Genomic DNA, 15,074 nt, shown 5'->3' with positions numbered 1-15,074 from the left:
CCTGCTCCACGTCCCAGGGAGAGGTAGGTGTTTTCCGCACATGTAGATCAGACTAGACCTGCTATCCCAAAATTCAAATGCAAACCACAGCTCTCTGCCTGCAGATAACCTTTTCCACAGCAGGCAGCCAATTCTGGGAAGCCGAGGGATGCTCCCAGGAGGTGAGGAGGGGATGTGCCTGCAGCAGCCCACGCACCCCGAGGATTTCTCATCTTTGTTTCACAGGTAGCTTCTGCAGCTCCAGAGCCCCTGCACGGCTGGAGACTGTCTCCAGCACACTTTGGACAAACAAGCCTTTGCTGTCCATCAAGAGCCAGGTGGCCCCGCTATAAGTGATGCAGATCAGAAACCAGGCTGCCTGGCGCATGCAAGGTCCGGTACTTGCACCATTTAGGAGAACTGGTGTTTCCAGTTCCTCTGCAGGACACGCTGGACGCGGCCACACTGAGCCCTCTGCTCGGGGATTGCCCCCACACCAACCTGCTTCCCAAGGAAGGAGAGGCAGGCTGCAGTGGCTGGTCATCGGACTCCTGTGCTGAGGAGGGAAGGGGCCACCACAGCTGGAGACAGACTCATGAGGCAGCCTCAGGCTATTTCAAAGAGAATGAGTGAGCCCCCCAGAGCACCAGCCCCTCCTTTAACATTTCCAGCTGTAGGAAGATAGGTTACAAAGAACGGGTACAAGTAACTGCTTTCCTACTCCCAAGGAAAATTCAAGGCTAAATGTGTATTACTGCCCTCTCCCTAACACGGGGCAATTGCACAGCCTCTGCAGCCTTCTCAGGAAAGCATTTTTTTCTGGTCCACAGCATTCACAAGCTGAGTTTTGATATGCTCACCCCAGGGCTCGTGCCCATGGATCCCCCTCCAGAGGCTTTACCCTCTCACATCTCCCTGCCTACATTACCTCCATACCTGAGCCAAGCCCCTGTAAGACCTAAACCACCTCCTTTCTCCCAGCCAGGAGCAGTAACCCAAAGGGTTAAGGGCTTTTGTGCAAAAAGCCACTCCATCACATGTGCCTACATGAACAGCAACAGCCGCAGAGCAGCTCAGGAGCGGGTATGCATTGGGGTGCTGAGCACATCCCTGGACCCCTGCCTGCGGGCTGCGTGGGGGCACACGGCTGCAAGCTCTCCACTCGCCTGTTGCACACCAGTCCCACGGGCCCACCGCAGCACACATGGCCTTGCTGCCAGGGCCTCAAGAGCCATGAGAACGTGGGCAGCCCTGGAGTATCCCTGTCTTTAGCCAGAGCCATGCCCAGGGCCAGGCGCAGAGCCCGGGGTGGGAAGAGCTCCCCCCACTCCCTGGGGCTCCCTTGGTACCTGGGTGCTGGGGCTTGCCAAACTCCTTCCCAGCTGGTCCAAAAGAGCCATGTCCACATGGAGCACTACCAAAACATTTATTGAGAAAAGTGCAGGGTGGCCAGGCTCCCCAGGACCACTCTGCAGCTGACCGCACATCTGGGGAGACAAGCACAGCCTTGGCCATGGGCAGCCAGCCTCGGCTCACCCGACGGGTGCTCACCCTGCCAACCTGGGGATCTCCTGTAGCACCTTGTGTGCCTCAAAGCACCCGTGGGGAGATGTGGGCACTTGTTTCCTTGGGGGAAATGCATCCCTGCCGTGGCGTGGCCAGGGAGGTAAGGCTGGCTACGTGATCCCTGCGTGTTCAGCAGCCAGAGGGAGGAGGAAGCAATCCAACACGGTCACTGAACAAGCAGCTGTGAGATCCGGGGGCTGGCTCACACTGGAGAGGGGCTGGGAGCTGCCTGGGAAGAGTGGCTGCTCTGCATCACGCTCCACTTTGGCCTTTGGCTGCTGCTGACTTCTGTCACACCTCCTGCAGCCTCCCCAGAGAGCAGACCTGCCCCACGCTGCTGCAGAAAGCCTCATCAGAGCAAACAGGGGGGCAGAGACCTGCTGCGTGCAGTCCTGGGAGCGAGGGCTTGCTCGGACCATATCCACAGCATGGAAAAATAAACAAACAGGTATTTCTCTCATGGGGAGGAACACCACTTACAAGGCGCCCTAAACCTGTCTGCAAACATGAGAGTAACCACTGCTCCTCCCAGACGGTAGCGTAACTCCACCTTGGGGCTCCCCTTCGCTCAGCCCTTCGGGGAAAAAATAGGGAACGTGGCCCTGCGGGTGTGGGCAGTGCGGCGCACAGCTGCACGGGGCCCAGCCCCATCCTGCACCCCAAGGCAGCACAGCTGCGACCTGGCAGCAGCATGCAAAGGAGAGCACTCCCTCACCACGGGCACCCCATGGCTCTCCTGCCCCTTGCTTCCATCCTCGACCTCCACCGGCTTGAGCATGCCGCAAGTCCTGCCAGGAAGCACTCGCGACATCCTGGTCCGGACATGTCTATTTACACAAGGAGAACCACAGACACAGGGCAAGGAGGCACTTCCCAGCCGGCACGGCCAGCTGCCGGCACGGGCTGCTGCCCCCTGCGTGCCACCGGGCTGGGTGCTTTGCCCAGCCGCCACCAAGCCACCTCTCCCTTGCACTGGGCCAGGGCAGAGTCGCTTTGCAGGCGCCGTATTTTCAGAGGTTGGGGGCAGCGATGGGTCCCTGGCTGCACAGACAGTCCAGAGATAGGCAGGGGGGATCTGCTGGTAGCATCATGCCCTGGCAGCAATGAAGGGCAGGGGCCCGCGCTGGCTGGAGAGGCACAGCCCAGGCAAGTGTCCGTCTGGGTTTTAGTCATTCTCACTCTGCAACGGAGAGAGGGAGAGCAAGGGTGAGGTGCCAGGGGCTGCACTGGGGAGGATACAGCCCCTTTTCAATGCACCCAGGACCACCTGATAAGCCTCCCTGCCATGCCACCTCACCTCCATTTTGCTGTATATCCAGCTGAGGAGCTTTGTCACACGTGTGTAAACACCGGGCTTGTTCTTCTGGCCACATCCTGTCCCCCAGCTTGTCACCCCGGCCACATACCAGCGGCCATGGTCCTCACAGACCAGGGGCCCTCCACTGTCACCCTGGCACAGAGGGGCAGAGCAGTGAGGAGAGGAGGCAGGGGATGCCCCTCTCCTGGTACCCAGCCAGGGAACAGCGGAATGCAGGAAAAACGGGCAGCCCTGCCAGTCCTGCACCACCTAGCCTGGTGGGACCATGTGGCCCAGCTCACCTGGCACGCATCTTTCCCTCCCTGCAGGTACCCAGCGCACATCATCCGTGGGGTCAGGTAGCCCTCATACACCTTGTCACTGTTGCAGATCTTGTAGTCAATCAGCTTCACCTCTGCCTCCCGCAGCTTGGGGGATGTGTTATCTGCAAGGCAGGAGGAGCCATGGGGCAGGGTGGGCTTTGTGTCCCCCCATCACCCCCTGGCTCCCCCGCAGCACCAAGCATTTCCACAGCAGCAAGGGGGGAAGCCGGTATTTCTTGCAGGCCTTATTTCTACAGATTTGCACAGCCAGGAGGGCGATTGCTGCAAGTCACCCCTGTGAAACCAGCCCTCAAATACCACAGCAGAGCCACGCTTGCTCTTCTCACACGCTGTGTTCTCAGGTCGGGCTGCGGCATGCAGGAGCTGCCTGCGGAAAGCCAGCATCCTCCCTCACCTTCATTCTCCCTGGTCTTCCCAAAGCCGGTGATGAAGCAGGACCTGCCGGTCTGGAATCGCTGGCCGTACATGGGAAGGCAGGCTGGGCGAACCTGAGCTGGAGGGACACATGTTGAAAACCAGTCAAGGAGAGAGGGGTGAGTCACCCAGGAGCAAAACAGCTGCTGTAGTCACCAGCCCTGTGGCTAGGGAGGAGCGTGGCATGCAGGAAACACTCCCCTCTGCGCCCACCCGGGCAGGGTCCCTGCTGGCCCCCGGTGTCCTACCCACACAGGGCACAGTGTGCGGCACGATGCTGATGCCAACAGCACTGGTCCTGCCAGGGGAGGACGGGAGAGTTGCCAGCCACGGGACAGGCAGGTGAAAGCAGTGTGGCCACAGCAGAGTGGGATGCTTCAGCTGGCAGCAGCCCCATGCAGCCCAGGGGATGGCTCCAAGGGGACCCAAGCTGCCTTTTGTTCCTGGCATCCCCAGACTCTCTCTGCCCCCCCCGAACACCAGCCCCAGCGAAGCTCAGCCCTGCGGCATTGCAAGCTGAGAGGCATCACCTGAGAGCGTCAGCGGCCTGGAGAGCTTCATGAGAGCAATGTCGTAGTCATCGTGATCGTCGCTGTAGTTGGAGTTGATGATGACCTGGGAGACGGAGATGCCATCTGTGTGCTGCTTCAGGTCCGAGACGCCGCCATACACCTTCCAGTCATCGAGGATCTTCATGCTGTTCCTGGCCAGGGAGAGGTGGAGGCAGCAAGGAGTGAGACACAGGGAGAGCTGAGCTGAGTGCCAGCACGAGGGCTGCCGGCTGCAGCCGGTGCCCCCAGGCAGGACAGCAGCACTGTGGGAGGCTGCCCACAGCAGCACTCACATGAAGAAGCAGTGGGCTGCCGTGAGGACCCACTGCGCATCGATGATGGTGCCGCCGCAGATGTGGATTGGCCCGTACTGCACACTGACTTGCCAGGGCCATTTGCTCACGGAGGTTTCCTTTCCTCCGATGATCCGGCCAGAAATCCTCTGCCCACAGGCTGGAGGGGAAAGCAGGGCTGAGAGCAGGGCTCAGGGAGAAGGCAAGCTTGGAGGGGGGCGCACAACATCCCCACCACCCGCAGACACCAGCGGTGCTCAGTACATGCGCAGGGGCCAGTGCAGGCCAGGGGAATGCAATCTTCGCAGTTTTCTGTTACCCAGACAGTTTGCTGGAAAACGCCCTATTTGCCCAACCCTGTGCAAAGGAGGGAGGAAAGTGCTCCCAAGCATGTGTTTGGCCTTGCCCGCCCTCGGCTGCCTGCCCTGCCAGCCGGTCCCCTTACTTGTGCATCGGAGGGAGACATACTTTCCCGTGAGACACTGTGAGCTGCAGGAGAGAAGAGAAACAGCCTCAGCCCCAGCCCTACAGCACCAGGGCAGGGCCAGAAGGCAACACCGCCTGGTACCTGTTGAGGCTCTGCTGGATGGTGTCTCGCTCCTCGGTCACAGTGAGGCTCTTGCCGGAGATGTGCAGGGGGATGTATTCAGTCTGTGATGCACTGGGAGGGGAGAGGAGAAAAGCAGTGAGGGTCCCCCCACCGTAGGCACTGACTGCCTGGTCCCTGCCTTCTCAAAGAAGTTAGTTCTGCACACTAAACCTGGAGAGGGATGGACAAAAACGCCCAGAGCAGCACTGGACACAGCCTTCCACTGGAAAAGCATGGTGCTGGTGGAAAAAGCACAGCGGACCAGGCACCTGGCCAGGGGAAGAGGACCAGAGCAACACCCAGGGGGCTGGCAGAGCCCCAGTGCCCAAGCAGGATAACCTATCCCTGGGGAATTACTTCTGAAATCCCAGCTGCCGGCAGGTCTTTCTGGAGAAGGAGTCATCCCAGGCACTGCTGCACACTGGCAGCCACTGGCTTTCAGTGCTGGAGTAGACGTGGAGCAAGGACTCGTCGGATGCAAAGCGCACTGCGGGGATGGAGCAGGCAGGTCAGTAGTACCCAGTGCCCTGGGGGCTCCCCATGTTCCCACCACCCCTGGCTCCCAGGGCCTCACCACAGCCCAGCTCATCGCTCCTCTGGGAGCAGTCGACGATGCCGTCACAGCGCACGGGGTTGTCCTTGCAGGTCTCGGCTGGCTCCTTGTACACGATGCCAGTCTGCGACCTCCAGAACATAACTGGAAGCAAGCAGATGCTGTGGTGAGGCTGCTGGCAGCGGCCCGCTGTGGGCGAGGGTGCTGCAACCCACCCAGACTGGGGTCTGGAGGAGGTCTGCCAAGCCCAGGGGGCCCAGACACCAGGCGTGAGCTCGGGTGCAGGGCTGCTGTTCGAGCCAAGAGTGAGAAGCTGCAAGATGCAGGGCTGGAGGAGGACTGGCCAGTCCCGAGCATCGACCAGTGCTGCTCAGCTGCCACAAGCCTCTCTCACTTAACCCACTTCTGGCTTGCTCCAGCAGAAAGATGCATTCAGCCTGGCGAATTCTTCAAGCCCACCAGCTAGAGCAGCTGCGACTGGTGTTAGGAGGATTAAAGAGATTCCCTCGCTGCCTGTGCCGCCTACAGACCGCACTTTGCTTGCGGGGTCCTGTCTGGTAACCCTGCGCCTTGGGGAGGGTGAGCATGGGTGCTGCTGGGGCGCCCTGCCACCCTGAAGCAAGCCCAGGAAAAGGGAAGCGCAGTGCAGCACCCCCCGGCCCCCCGGCCAAGGCAGGCAGCCGAAGCAGCAGCTCTCCTCTTCCCGGGAATCTGCTCCTGCCTGTCCACCAGATGTCAGGAACACTCCGGCAGTGGGAAGAGAGCATCTCTGCCTGCTGCCTGCGGGCCAGGGGTTTCCCTGGGCCATCTCCCAGCCCAGCTCCCCCAGCCTCCGCTGACCTGCAGCCCTTCTGAGGTGCCCCCCCCACCCCAGGGAACCCCGAGCCCCTCCCTGGCTGGGACCCCACTCACACAGCAGGATAAGGGCGATGAGCAGCGCGATGAGGACGGAGATGCAGAAGATGAGCGCGAGCCGTCGCTGGCTCATGCAGGGAGCTCTGAACATGGAGGATCCTGGCAGCAAGGCACAGGCAGGGTCAGGGGGAGCAGCTGCCTCCCCAGGGTGCCTGGACCCTGCTGCCCACCAGCACGTGCCAGGAGCTTCCTGGCTCCCCATGCGCCCCACTGCCCAGAGCACCCGCAACATGTGGGAGAGCAGGGCCACGCATCCCCCCATCCTGCCACCGCCACTGTCCTCTCCCATGCCCCTGGCACCCCTCACACACCCCCAGGGAAACACCAGCCTGTGGCCAAGGCTTGTGCCAGCAGCAGGCACAGGCACCCATCCCTGCATCCCTCCATCATCCCTCCCCACCCTGGGTGGGACCAGGGCCAGGGCAGCCAGAGACCACCCTTGGCACCATCCTCTTACGTGTGCTCTCACAGGTCGTGCAGGGGGCCGGGGCTGGGCTGCACTCTGGGCTGTAGGGCTTGAAACTAATGCCGAGGACACTTTCTCGAGGCTGCGGAGGTCGGGCACCGAAGATGTTGCTGCCTGTGGAGGCATGGAGGCTGGAAGGGACACTGCTGGGTGTTGCAGCGGTCTGTGAGCAGAGGAGACCATTACTGGCGATGCCCACCGGACAGTCCCTGCAGCTGCCACCCCTCTGTCCAGGCAACTCTGAAGGCAAAGGCGAAGCGGAGCCGAGCTCCCCAGCACGGTGCTGAGCTCCCCAGCACCGCCAGCCGTTGCCACTAGTGGCTAATCCTCCGCAGTACCGTAAACTACGCAGAGGTGCCACTGCGGTGCCTCTTTCTGTACCATCAAGCCCAAGCCATGCGTCATCTGGGATGGCTGAAAACCTCTTTGTCACAGAGCTGTTCCCCCTTTAGGTGGCTGCTGGCCAAACTTCCCAAACTGATAGCTTTGCTCAGAGCGATCAGCCGAGTATTTGGCAGCGGGTCAGTCATGCTGTGGCCCAGTTCCACAAGGCTAGTGCCCCAATTTATGCATCTATCCTTAATTAGCCATTTGAAAAATACAGTGCAATTTCCAGCTGTTATTTAGTAATACTTAATAATCAGTGTTTTCCAAGCCCTGAAACGTCCTGCACTCTGGAATGCTGCTCTGCAGTTGTGTCACTCCTGATCCATGAATTTGCAAAAGAGTATGTATTTGTTTCCTTTCCTCAAGATATACTCTTCCAAGCACTCCATCAGCTATAGAAGCAAGAACCCCTCATTTTCCCTCTGAGAGGACCTGTGTACAAAGCCCAAGATAAATGCCATTTTCTCTGCCATTTGTAAGATCTCGGTTACATCTTTAGCAGTAAGAAACGGCTGTGTGCCTTACAGAAACTGCAAGGGCATCACGCACCAGCAGCACGGCAGTGACAGCCCAGCCTGGGCTTTGCTGCCGGCAGGTGCTCACTATGCTGCCTCGCTCCTCAGGCCAGCTGTCCCCCAGCGCCACGCAGCCACGACCGACTGTGTTCACACTGGGCTGTTCAAGGGAAGCCAGTTAAATTCAGACTGTCTGTCCCTGCAGACAGCGTCGCTGCTGCCCCTCAGAAGGGGCACCCAAGGGTGAAGCGGAGCCGCCAGCCTTTGGCAGCAGAGCGCAGGCAGCGTGGCACCCACACCCCAGCCCACCGCCCAGGGGGCTGCTTATCAGCTGGGGGGGTGCTCAGACGCACCCCTCTGGAAGCCTGTCTGATTTTGGGCCCTGCAGCTGCTAGAAATCACACTTCCCCATAACCACAAACCATCCCTTACCCAGAGCAGGCAGCACCTGGGCTGGTGCACGGCTCTGGAGCAGGCAGAGGGGATGGGGGTGGTGGGCAGCACAGGAGCCACCACCACCAGGTTGCCCGCTTCCAGCTGGATTTTCTCTGTCCTCGTGTTTCCTGCAGGGAATCGGGAGCCCTAATGAACACATTGGGAGCCTGCTCAGGGTCATGCTTTGTAAATGCAGCTGTGCCCTTTCTTGCAATGCAGTGGTGTAACTTCCTGGGCATTATCCCGTGAGTCACGCACCCTGGCGTGGCCACACGCTCCCGGCACAGGGTCTGCCTCAGCCCCAAGCCGAACATGGCAGGGGAGACCCCACCTCTTAACTGTGCCTTGGGAACCGCTCCCAGCCCAGGCGCACCAGCCGCAGAGCCGGCGGGCACAGCACCCCGGGCTCCTGGCGAGGCTGCCTGGCCACCCGCCCTGGCTAGCAGCGGGGTGTGCAGGGCTACCCCCCGGCACAGGCTGTCAGCCCCACCGGCACAGACCTCCTCCTGCCGCCCGCAGGGCCCTTGGCAGGCACCGTTAGCCTCTCCCGGCCATTGACAGACAACGGCAACCCAGCGAGCAGCTCCCCAGCCTCCTGCACGCATGGGGAGGAGAGGCAGTTTCTGTTTCTCAGCATCACCCTCCCCTCCTCACCCCTTCCCCGGCAGGCAGCAGTAACAAGCCTGAATTTGCTCAGCCTGCAGCTGAACAACGGTTCTCCCTATTCCTGAATTTCACAGCAGCTGCGTGGGCAAGCCCAGGACAGCCGTGCTGCGGGCTTGCCTTCTCGTGGGGCTCTCCCAAGGTGCTGGGGAGCCCAGGAGAGCCCCTCGGTGTGTTCTGCCAGGCTGGGTTGGCACAGCAGCCGGGAGGGCTATACGGTGCCCTGGCAGTGTCCTTCCCTAATGAGCCTGAGCAGTCACACCGATGGGATTCAAGTTCTTGTGGCAAGTATTGCACGCCTGCTCCGTGAAACACCCCTGGGTACCCTCAGTGCCCGTTGTTAGAAAGCAGAGACTATCAGCAAGAGAGCCTGAGTTCCAGCAGGTCCCCCACCACTGCTTTGCAGAAACAAAGCAACACACCGGTGCCAGGAGCCCTTCCTAGGAAAATAATTTCTCCTCTCTATGTGTAAATGAGGTTTTTATAAATACCCGGACAGGATAATTTATGTTGGCATTTGTATGCTATCTCTGCATGTCTGATATTTCACATGCCTCATCCTGCAGCCAGCATAACCCTTCAGTCATCAGATCAGCAGAATTACAGTGCTGTTAAGGACAAACCTCTCCATTGTACTAGAAAACACAGCCCAGCTTCACCAGTAAGCTAGCGATGCTGGACACTAAAACATTCCCACCTCCAGTGCGCAGACACTGCAAATCAACACATAAGTACACTATAGGTTAAACTGCTCTTATTATTTCTTAGCAGGAAAGAAATAATGCCCTTTCTTACACTCAGGTGAACAATTAGCTACTTATTTCCTTAGAAGTCTAAAGTTCAAGGTTTGTTTTTTTTTTCAGGTCTATCACCAAAGCTAACAAAACTTTTACCACAGGCTCCCAGCAACCTGCATAACTGGTTGCTGTAGCGTAAGCCACTGGAGCAGAGAACAAACAGCAGCGGCTTTATGAAGATATTTCTGTTAAGGAGCGTGCATTACCCTGGTGAGTGAGCTGCGACTTCTGCCCACAAAACCTTTACTCATCCTTTGCTGGCTTTTGAGTAAAAGTCAGACCCGGAGCCATGCCTATCTCACACACGTGACTGCGGTTTGAGCCCTTTTTCTGACGTCCTCTCTGCGAATGTTCCACCAGCCATGAAAGCTTTAAGCGCTGCTGGGGGCTGAGGGATGAACGTCGTCAGGCTTGGGGACTGGAGCACAACCAGCTGCTCTCTGTGGCAGGCCTGGCTTTCAGATGAGCAGGGAGGAGGGATGCTGGGGACACCAGGGGAGCAGGGATGCTGGGGACACTGGGGGACTCCTGGCCAGCTCTGCCCACCTGATGCCTGGCCCAGGCTGCTTGGGGGATGAGTGGATGGTGCCTGTCTGCAACACAAGCCCTTTGCTAAACCTGTCACGAGTGTAAACAGCACCTCACTCCTGTGCTCTGCTCTGAGGCTCGGAGCAGAGCTGGGAAAAGCATTGAAGCCACCGGAGAAGCCCACCCCATTCGCATCATGAGCTGCCATGTGCACTGACCTCCAGCTTGACTCCCTGCCATGGAGGCAAGGCCACCAGACCCATGCCAGAAGAGGCCAGTCACCAGGGGAAAGGCAGTCAGGGCTGGTTTGAGGCTCAGGATCCACGCGTGATAGGGAGGGAAGGCAGGGAAACCAGCCAGCAGTCACCCACAGTTTCGGAGTGGGAGGGAGAGAGGAAGCCAGGCAACACCTGGGGTGTTGCAACCAGACCCAGGGCCCAGCCGTGTCCCGGTGGAGCAGAAGGGCATGGCAGCTACCCAAAATTTGGAGCATCAAAAAGGGAGGGAGACAGCCTAGCTGAAATAAGCTGGAAGGAGCTGCCTAAATAGGCGATCATCTTTCCCAGGTGGGCTCAGCAGCCCGCCCCTCACCATGGTTCTCTGCAGCTCACAGCCCATTGCCTGGAGCAGGGAACTGGCTCCTTCACCTGGCTGTGGAGTGCTGATTGTCCATGGCAGGTTAGCTCAGCAAGCACACAACAGCGACATTGTCCTCCTGCTTACTGGGGATGAAACCCTCCCGAGCTCATGAAAGCCCCCCTTCCCTCCCAGTGATATCCATCCCACTCCAGTGCCGCAGCTGCGTGGTGCCTCCCTGGGAGGGGGCAGACCCCAGTCCCGGGGACAAACCGGGCAGGAACTGCGAGAGGATGCTGCCAAGACTCTGGTGCTGTAAAGGGGCAACACATGGGGAAGTGAAATCCCAAAGCACACAAGGGCCGTTTTGAAAGCACAGGGGACAAGCCGTGCTGATTGAGTCAGCCCAGCCTGGCCAGCGACAGGTTGCCCTATGCCAGTGTGAGTAGTCCTTCAGGCAGAGATCAGAAAATGTTCCAGGGGGTGAGTAATCGCTGCTCACCCCATTCCATGGATGGACAAACCGAGGCAGGGAGAGATGAAGCGACTCTCCTGCAGTTGCAGTGCCGAGGGAGGCACCTGGGACTCCTAAATGGCCCATTTAATCCAAGCAACAAAGCCCAGGTGGCCCAGTGGGGATGCCCAATATTGGGTAATTGTCTCCATAGATGTGCATCCTAATTTCTGCCCTGCCCTCACCAAGATGCGGTGCTCCTGCCTGCTTTCAGGGCCATGCAGAGCTGGGATCACACTGCCATGCTGGGGGCAGGCTGCCTCTCCCTCAGGACCCTGCCAGGATCTGGCACAAGCCCACTCTGCCCCTGCTCTTGCCTGCCTCTGAGGCACCAGCATGCCAAGGGGCAGGAAGAGGATGGCTCTTACAGCTGGCCCTGCCTCCCCTGGGCCCCATCCACCCCGTCATTGCACGTTCCGGACGTCGCTGGCACAGCCGACAGCCCTTGGTGCGGTAATTACCCGCTGCCTCGCCTGGGCGGGCTGAGCCCAGTGCCCAGCCGGGGAGGGATGTTTTCCCCATGACAGGATGCTCAGCATGGCCCCGCGGCTGAGACTAAGCAGGCTCCAGTCAACCCAGCCTGAAAAGAGCACAGGGAAAACTGCCAGGAGAGCGGGCAAGAGCGAGCAGTGGGGGCCAAGGCCACCAGCGTGCTGCCACTGCTACCGACATGCTGCTGGGAGGTGCCAAGGGCTCAGGAGCATGCAGCTCCCATGGCTGCCAAGCCACACCGGCTCCCACCAGCAGCACCAGCCCTCCCCACCAGCTGGTTCCCCCCAATTTGCAAATCTGTTCCAGCATGGAAAAACAGCGGTGCTGGGGGGCCCGGACACCTCCTCTGCCAGCATGGGGCTGATGTCGGGGATGCCGGCGGCAGTCCTCCTCCCTCCATGTGCCGAGGGGGTGCTGGAGGCAGCCAGCCCCACAGGCGGCTCACCCCAGGTCCTTCTCCCCACCAGCAGCAACAGGCTGCTGTGAAGGCAACACCCCAGAGAGCAGGAGGGAGAAACTGGGCCCTCCACCAAACCCCAAGGAAAACGGGTCCGTACGGCCACAGAGCAACCCCCGATACTCCGGGCTGGAGCTGGGGGAGCTGCCCGTGCCTTACCGGAGAGGTTTTCCCGTCCATCGGCCGCTGCAGGGCTGGGCTGGGGTCACAGCTCCAGCACAGCCATCCTTCGCTGCGCAGCGAAGTGCAGAGCGAAGTCAGGTCCTCGGGGACAGGGCAGAATCTGTTTGCCGAGCAGGCTTGTACGTCAGTGCCAGCGCCAGCACCAGGTGTTGGAGGAAAACCAGTCCGACCTGCTGCCCAGCTCCACCGCTGCCTGTTTCCCAACTGCTCCAGGCACAACACGAAAATTACCTGCCTCTGCTGCCGGCTGCGCCAGCCAGCTGCTGGGGAACCAGGGCAGGGGCTATAGGAGCCTTGGCTGCTGCCAAAGGTCCAGGGGTCTGGGAGCAGGGGAGGTCTGGCCCTGGGGGAGAGCGGCATCCCAGGCACCAAGGGCTCCTCACTGCTCTCCTAGCTGCCTGCCCACCTAGGGTCCCCCTTCTCCGCTGTGTGTCTGCCACACACTCACTCACACATCTCCTGCACCCGCCGAGGCTGCATGCACCAGCTGATGGGAGAGGAAGGGATGCGCAGCCATGTCCAACCCCAGAAAAAGCCCTCTCCTGAGCCCCAGGTGACCGAGAAGTCCAGAATGCCCTGTTTTGAGGGGAAAAAAAAGCCATTTCCTTCTAGTTTCTCTAGAGGCTTTTTCACTCCCTTGCTAATGGAGCAATGCTTTCACATTGTGCAAGGAGAAAGCAGCAGTCTCCCACTTCCTCTGTGGACATGAGCTAGGGATGCTCTGCTTAACCAAGAACTCACATTGGACAGGAACAGGTAAAAATATTGAGATGAAAAGGTCCAGCTCCATCATGTGCTTCCTGATACCCAGACCCCAGACCCATGACCCCCAGTGCCACACACCCTGCTCACCCCAGCACTTGGCTGCCGGGGGAGTGGTTGCAGGGCAGATGAACGAGGCTGCACCACGATCTCTGCTCTGTACTGCACTGCAGAGAAGTGGGATGGTGTCCCAGAGATGCAGCTGGTGCTTCATGTAACCCAGGCTGCTCCTAGCTTCGGCCACGGTATGGATGAGCAGCTTCTGGGATAAGGGCTCATTGCAAGAAATGGCCCCTCCTGCCTGCCCGCAAGGGCTGGCACCAGGTGGTGCGAGGGCAGCGAGTGGCTTGGCAGGGAGGAGGGTAACCTCTCCGATGGCCCGGTCCTGGGAGGCTCTGTCTGGTGGCGTGGTGCCTCCTGGGAGCCCCATCCTGACACTGTTTTCCAGGCACATTTCTCCTGGCATTATTCATAGCATAAGTCCCTTATTCATCCGGCTCCCCACCCACACCTGCTCTTCAGAAGGGCAGGAGACAAGCAGGGCTACCTAAGCTTGAAGAAAACTTTCTTCAAAGCCCCCTTGATTTCAAGGCTGAAAAGCTTGGGATGGATCCCGCTGTCCCCTCTACCCTGCCCCAGGGCTCCCCATCCCATCCCTTCCCAGAGGGATCAACTCCTGCCCTTCTCTCACGCACAGCCCGGGGCCAAACCCGGGCAGCCATACAGGAGTATCAAGGAGCTCAGAGAAGACTGACACCTGAGCCCATCCTCATCTTGGTGTTTGCTCCTGTTTTCTTCTAGCAAGTTCATTATCAAGCCTGTTGCCTGCCTCTCTCCGGTGAGCCCAGCCAGAGCCTTGCTGCCTCGGCAGGTCCCGCACGTGCACACAGGGCAAATGCTTCCCCAGAGGCGGCCACAAGCCAGGCTGCCTGCTCTGGGGATCCCCTCTGCCAGGGCAGGGTGCTTTCTGAGCCAGCCCTTGCTCTGCAGCACACTCCTCTTCAGTTTTCACATGCAGGACTAACAGCATTGTGTTTGCTTTTTGCAGTTCACCCGGTGCCCCTGAGGGCTCTGCCTTGCTGGGGTGCAGGGGCAGAGGGAGGCAGGGGCTGGCCCTGTGGCGAGCTCTGTCCCCGGACAGCCCTGAGCTGGCCTGGCCCGTGTGCCTGCACAAGCTGCCACATCCTTTTAAAAGGGGTTCTCAGAAAGTAGCTCCAGGCAACAGCTCCAGGAATTATTGCTCGCTGGTGTTTCTACAAAGCCACCTACAGAAAGCAAGTTGCAGAGCATTGTGCCTCTGAACTTGACACCAGCAACCTGATGTTAAAAGTCATCTGTGCACAACACCTCCTGGGTGAAATCCTCGCACTTTCTTGCTGGTAACTGCTGCACCCTCCCACCCTCTCAGCTAGCAAACCAAGGTGCTAATGGCATGCACAGCCAGAGCCAGCACCACCAGCCTGGGAGAGCCTGACAGCTCCTCCGCTCTCTGCTCAGACCTCCAGGCATGAGGGAATTGGGAAGGGAAGAGGATAACTCTGCTCTTCCAGGCAAGGCACAGAACCAGCCCTCCAGCCTCAGCCTGAGCCCTGCACCACATAGTGCAGCATCACCGCCTGAGCCTGCCGTGCCAGGGCTGTGCGGCCCCTCTGCTGCCCTGGACAAATCTCCCTGAGGTCCACCAGGAATCCCAGCACCGCTCCAGCCTTGCCCGTGCCAAAACTGCCAGCATTGCTGAGGCTGCAGCACCCTCAGCCCCGGCTGCAGCACAGCAGCTCCAGGATGCGGGTGCCATGTG

The 15,074-nt window shown here is 59.6% G+C and overlaps 1 protein-coding gene across 1 annotated transcript; it reads right to left on the bottom strand.

The window, feature by feature from the left end:
* Nucleotides 1-1,403: 1,403 nt before the first annotated feature.
* TMPRSS13 (transmembrane serine protease 13) lies at nucleotides 1,404-13,355 on the bottom strand. Its single transcript, XM_027803203.2, has 13 exons — nucleotides 12,491-13,355; nucleotides 6,959-7,130; nucleotides 6,499-6,600; nucleotides 5,608-5,730; nucleotides 5,391-5,520; nucleotides 5,013-5,105; nucleotides 4,890-4,933; nucleotides 4,445-4,604; nucleotides 4,131-4,303; nucleotides 3,581-3,679; nucleotides 3,145-3,287; nucleotides 2,843-2,995; nucleotides 1,404-2,725 (listed from the first exon to the last, which is right to left on the bottom strand). The coding sequence occupies exons 1-13, from the start codon at nucleotides 12,872-12,874 to the stop codon at nucleotides 2,711-2,713; spliced, it is 1,791 nt and encodes a 596-aa protein (XP_027659004.1). The 5' UTR covers nucleotides 12,875-13,355; the 3' UTR covers nucleotides 1,404-2,710.
* Nucleotides 13,356-15,074: the final 1,719 nt, after the last annotated feature.

This window comes from Falco cherrug, chromosome 17, assembly GCF_023634085.1.
Source record: "Falco cherrug isolate bFalChe1 chromosome 17, bFalChe1.pri, whole genome shotgun sequence".
NCBI classification, from domain to species: Eukaryota; Metazoa; Chordata; class Aves; order Falconiformes; family Falconidae; genus Falco; species Falco cherrug.
This window is presented reverse-complemented; position numbering and strand designations above follow the sequence as displayed.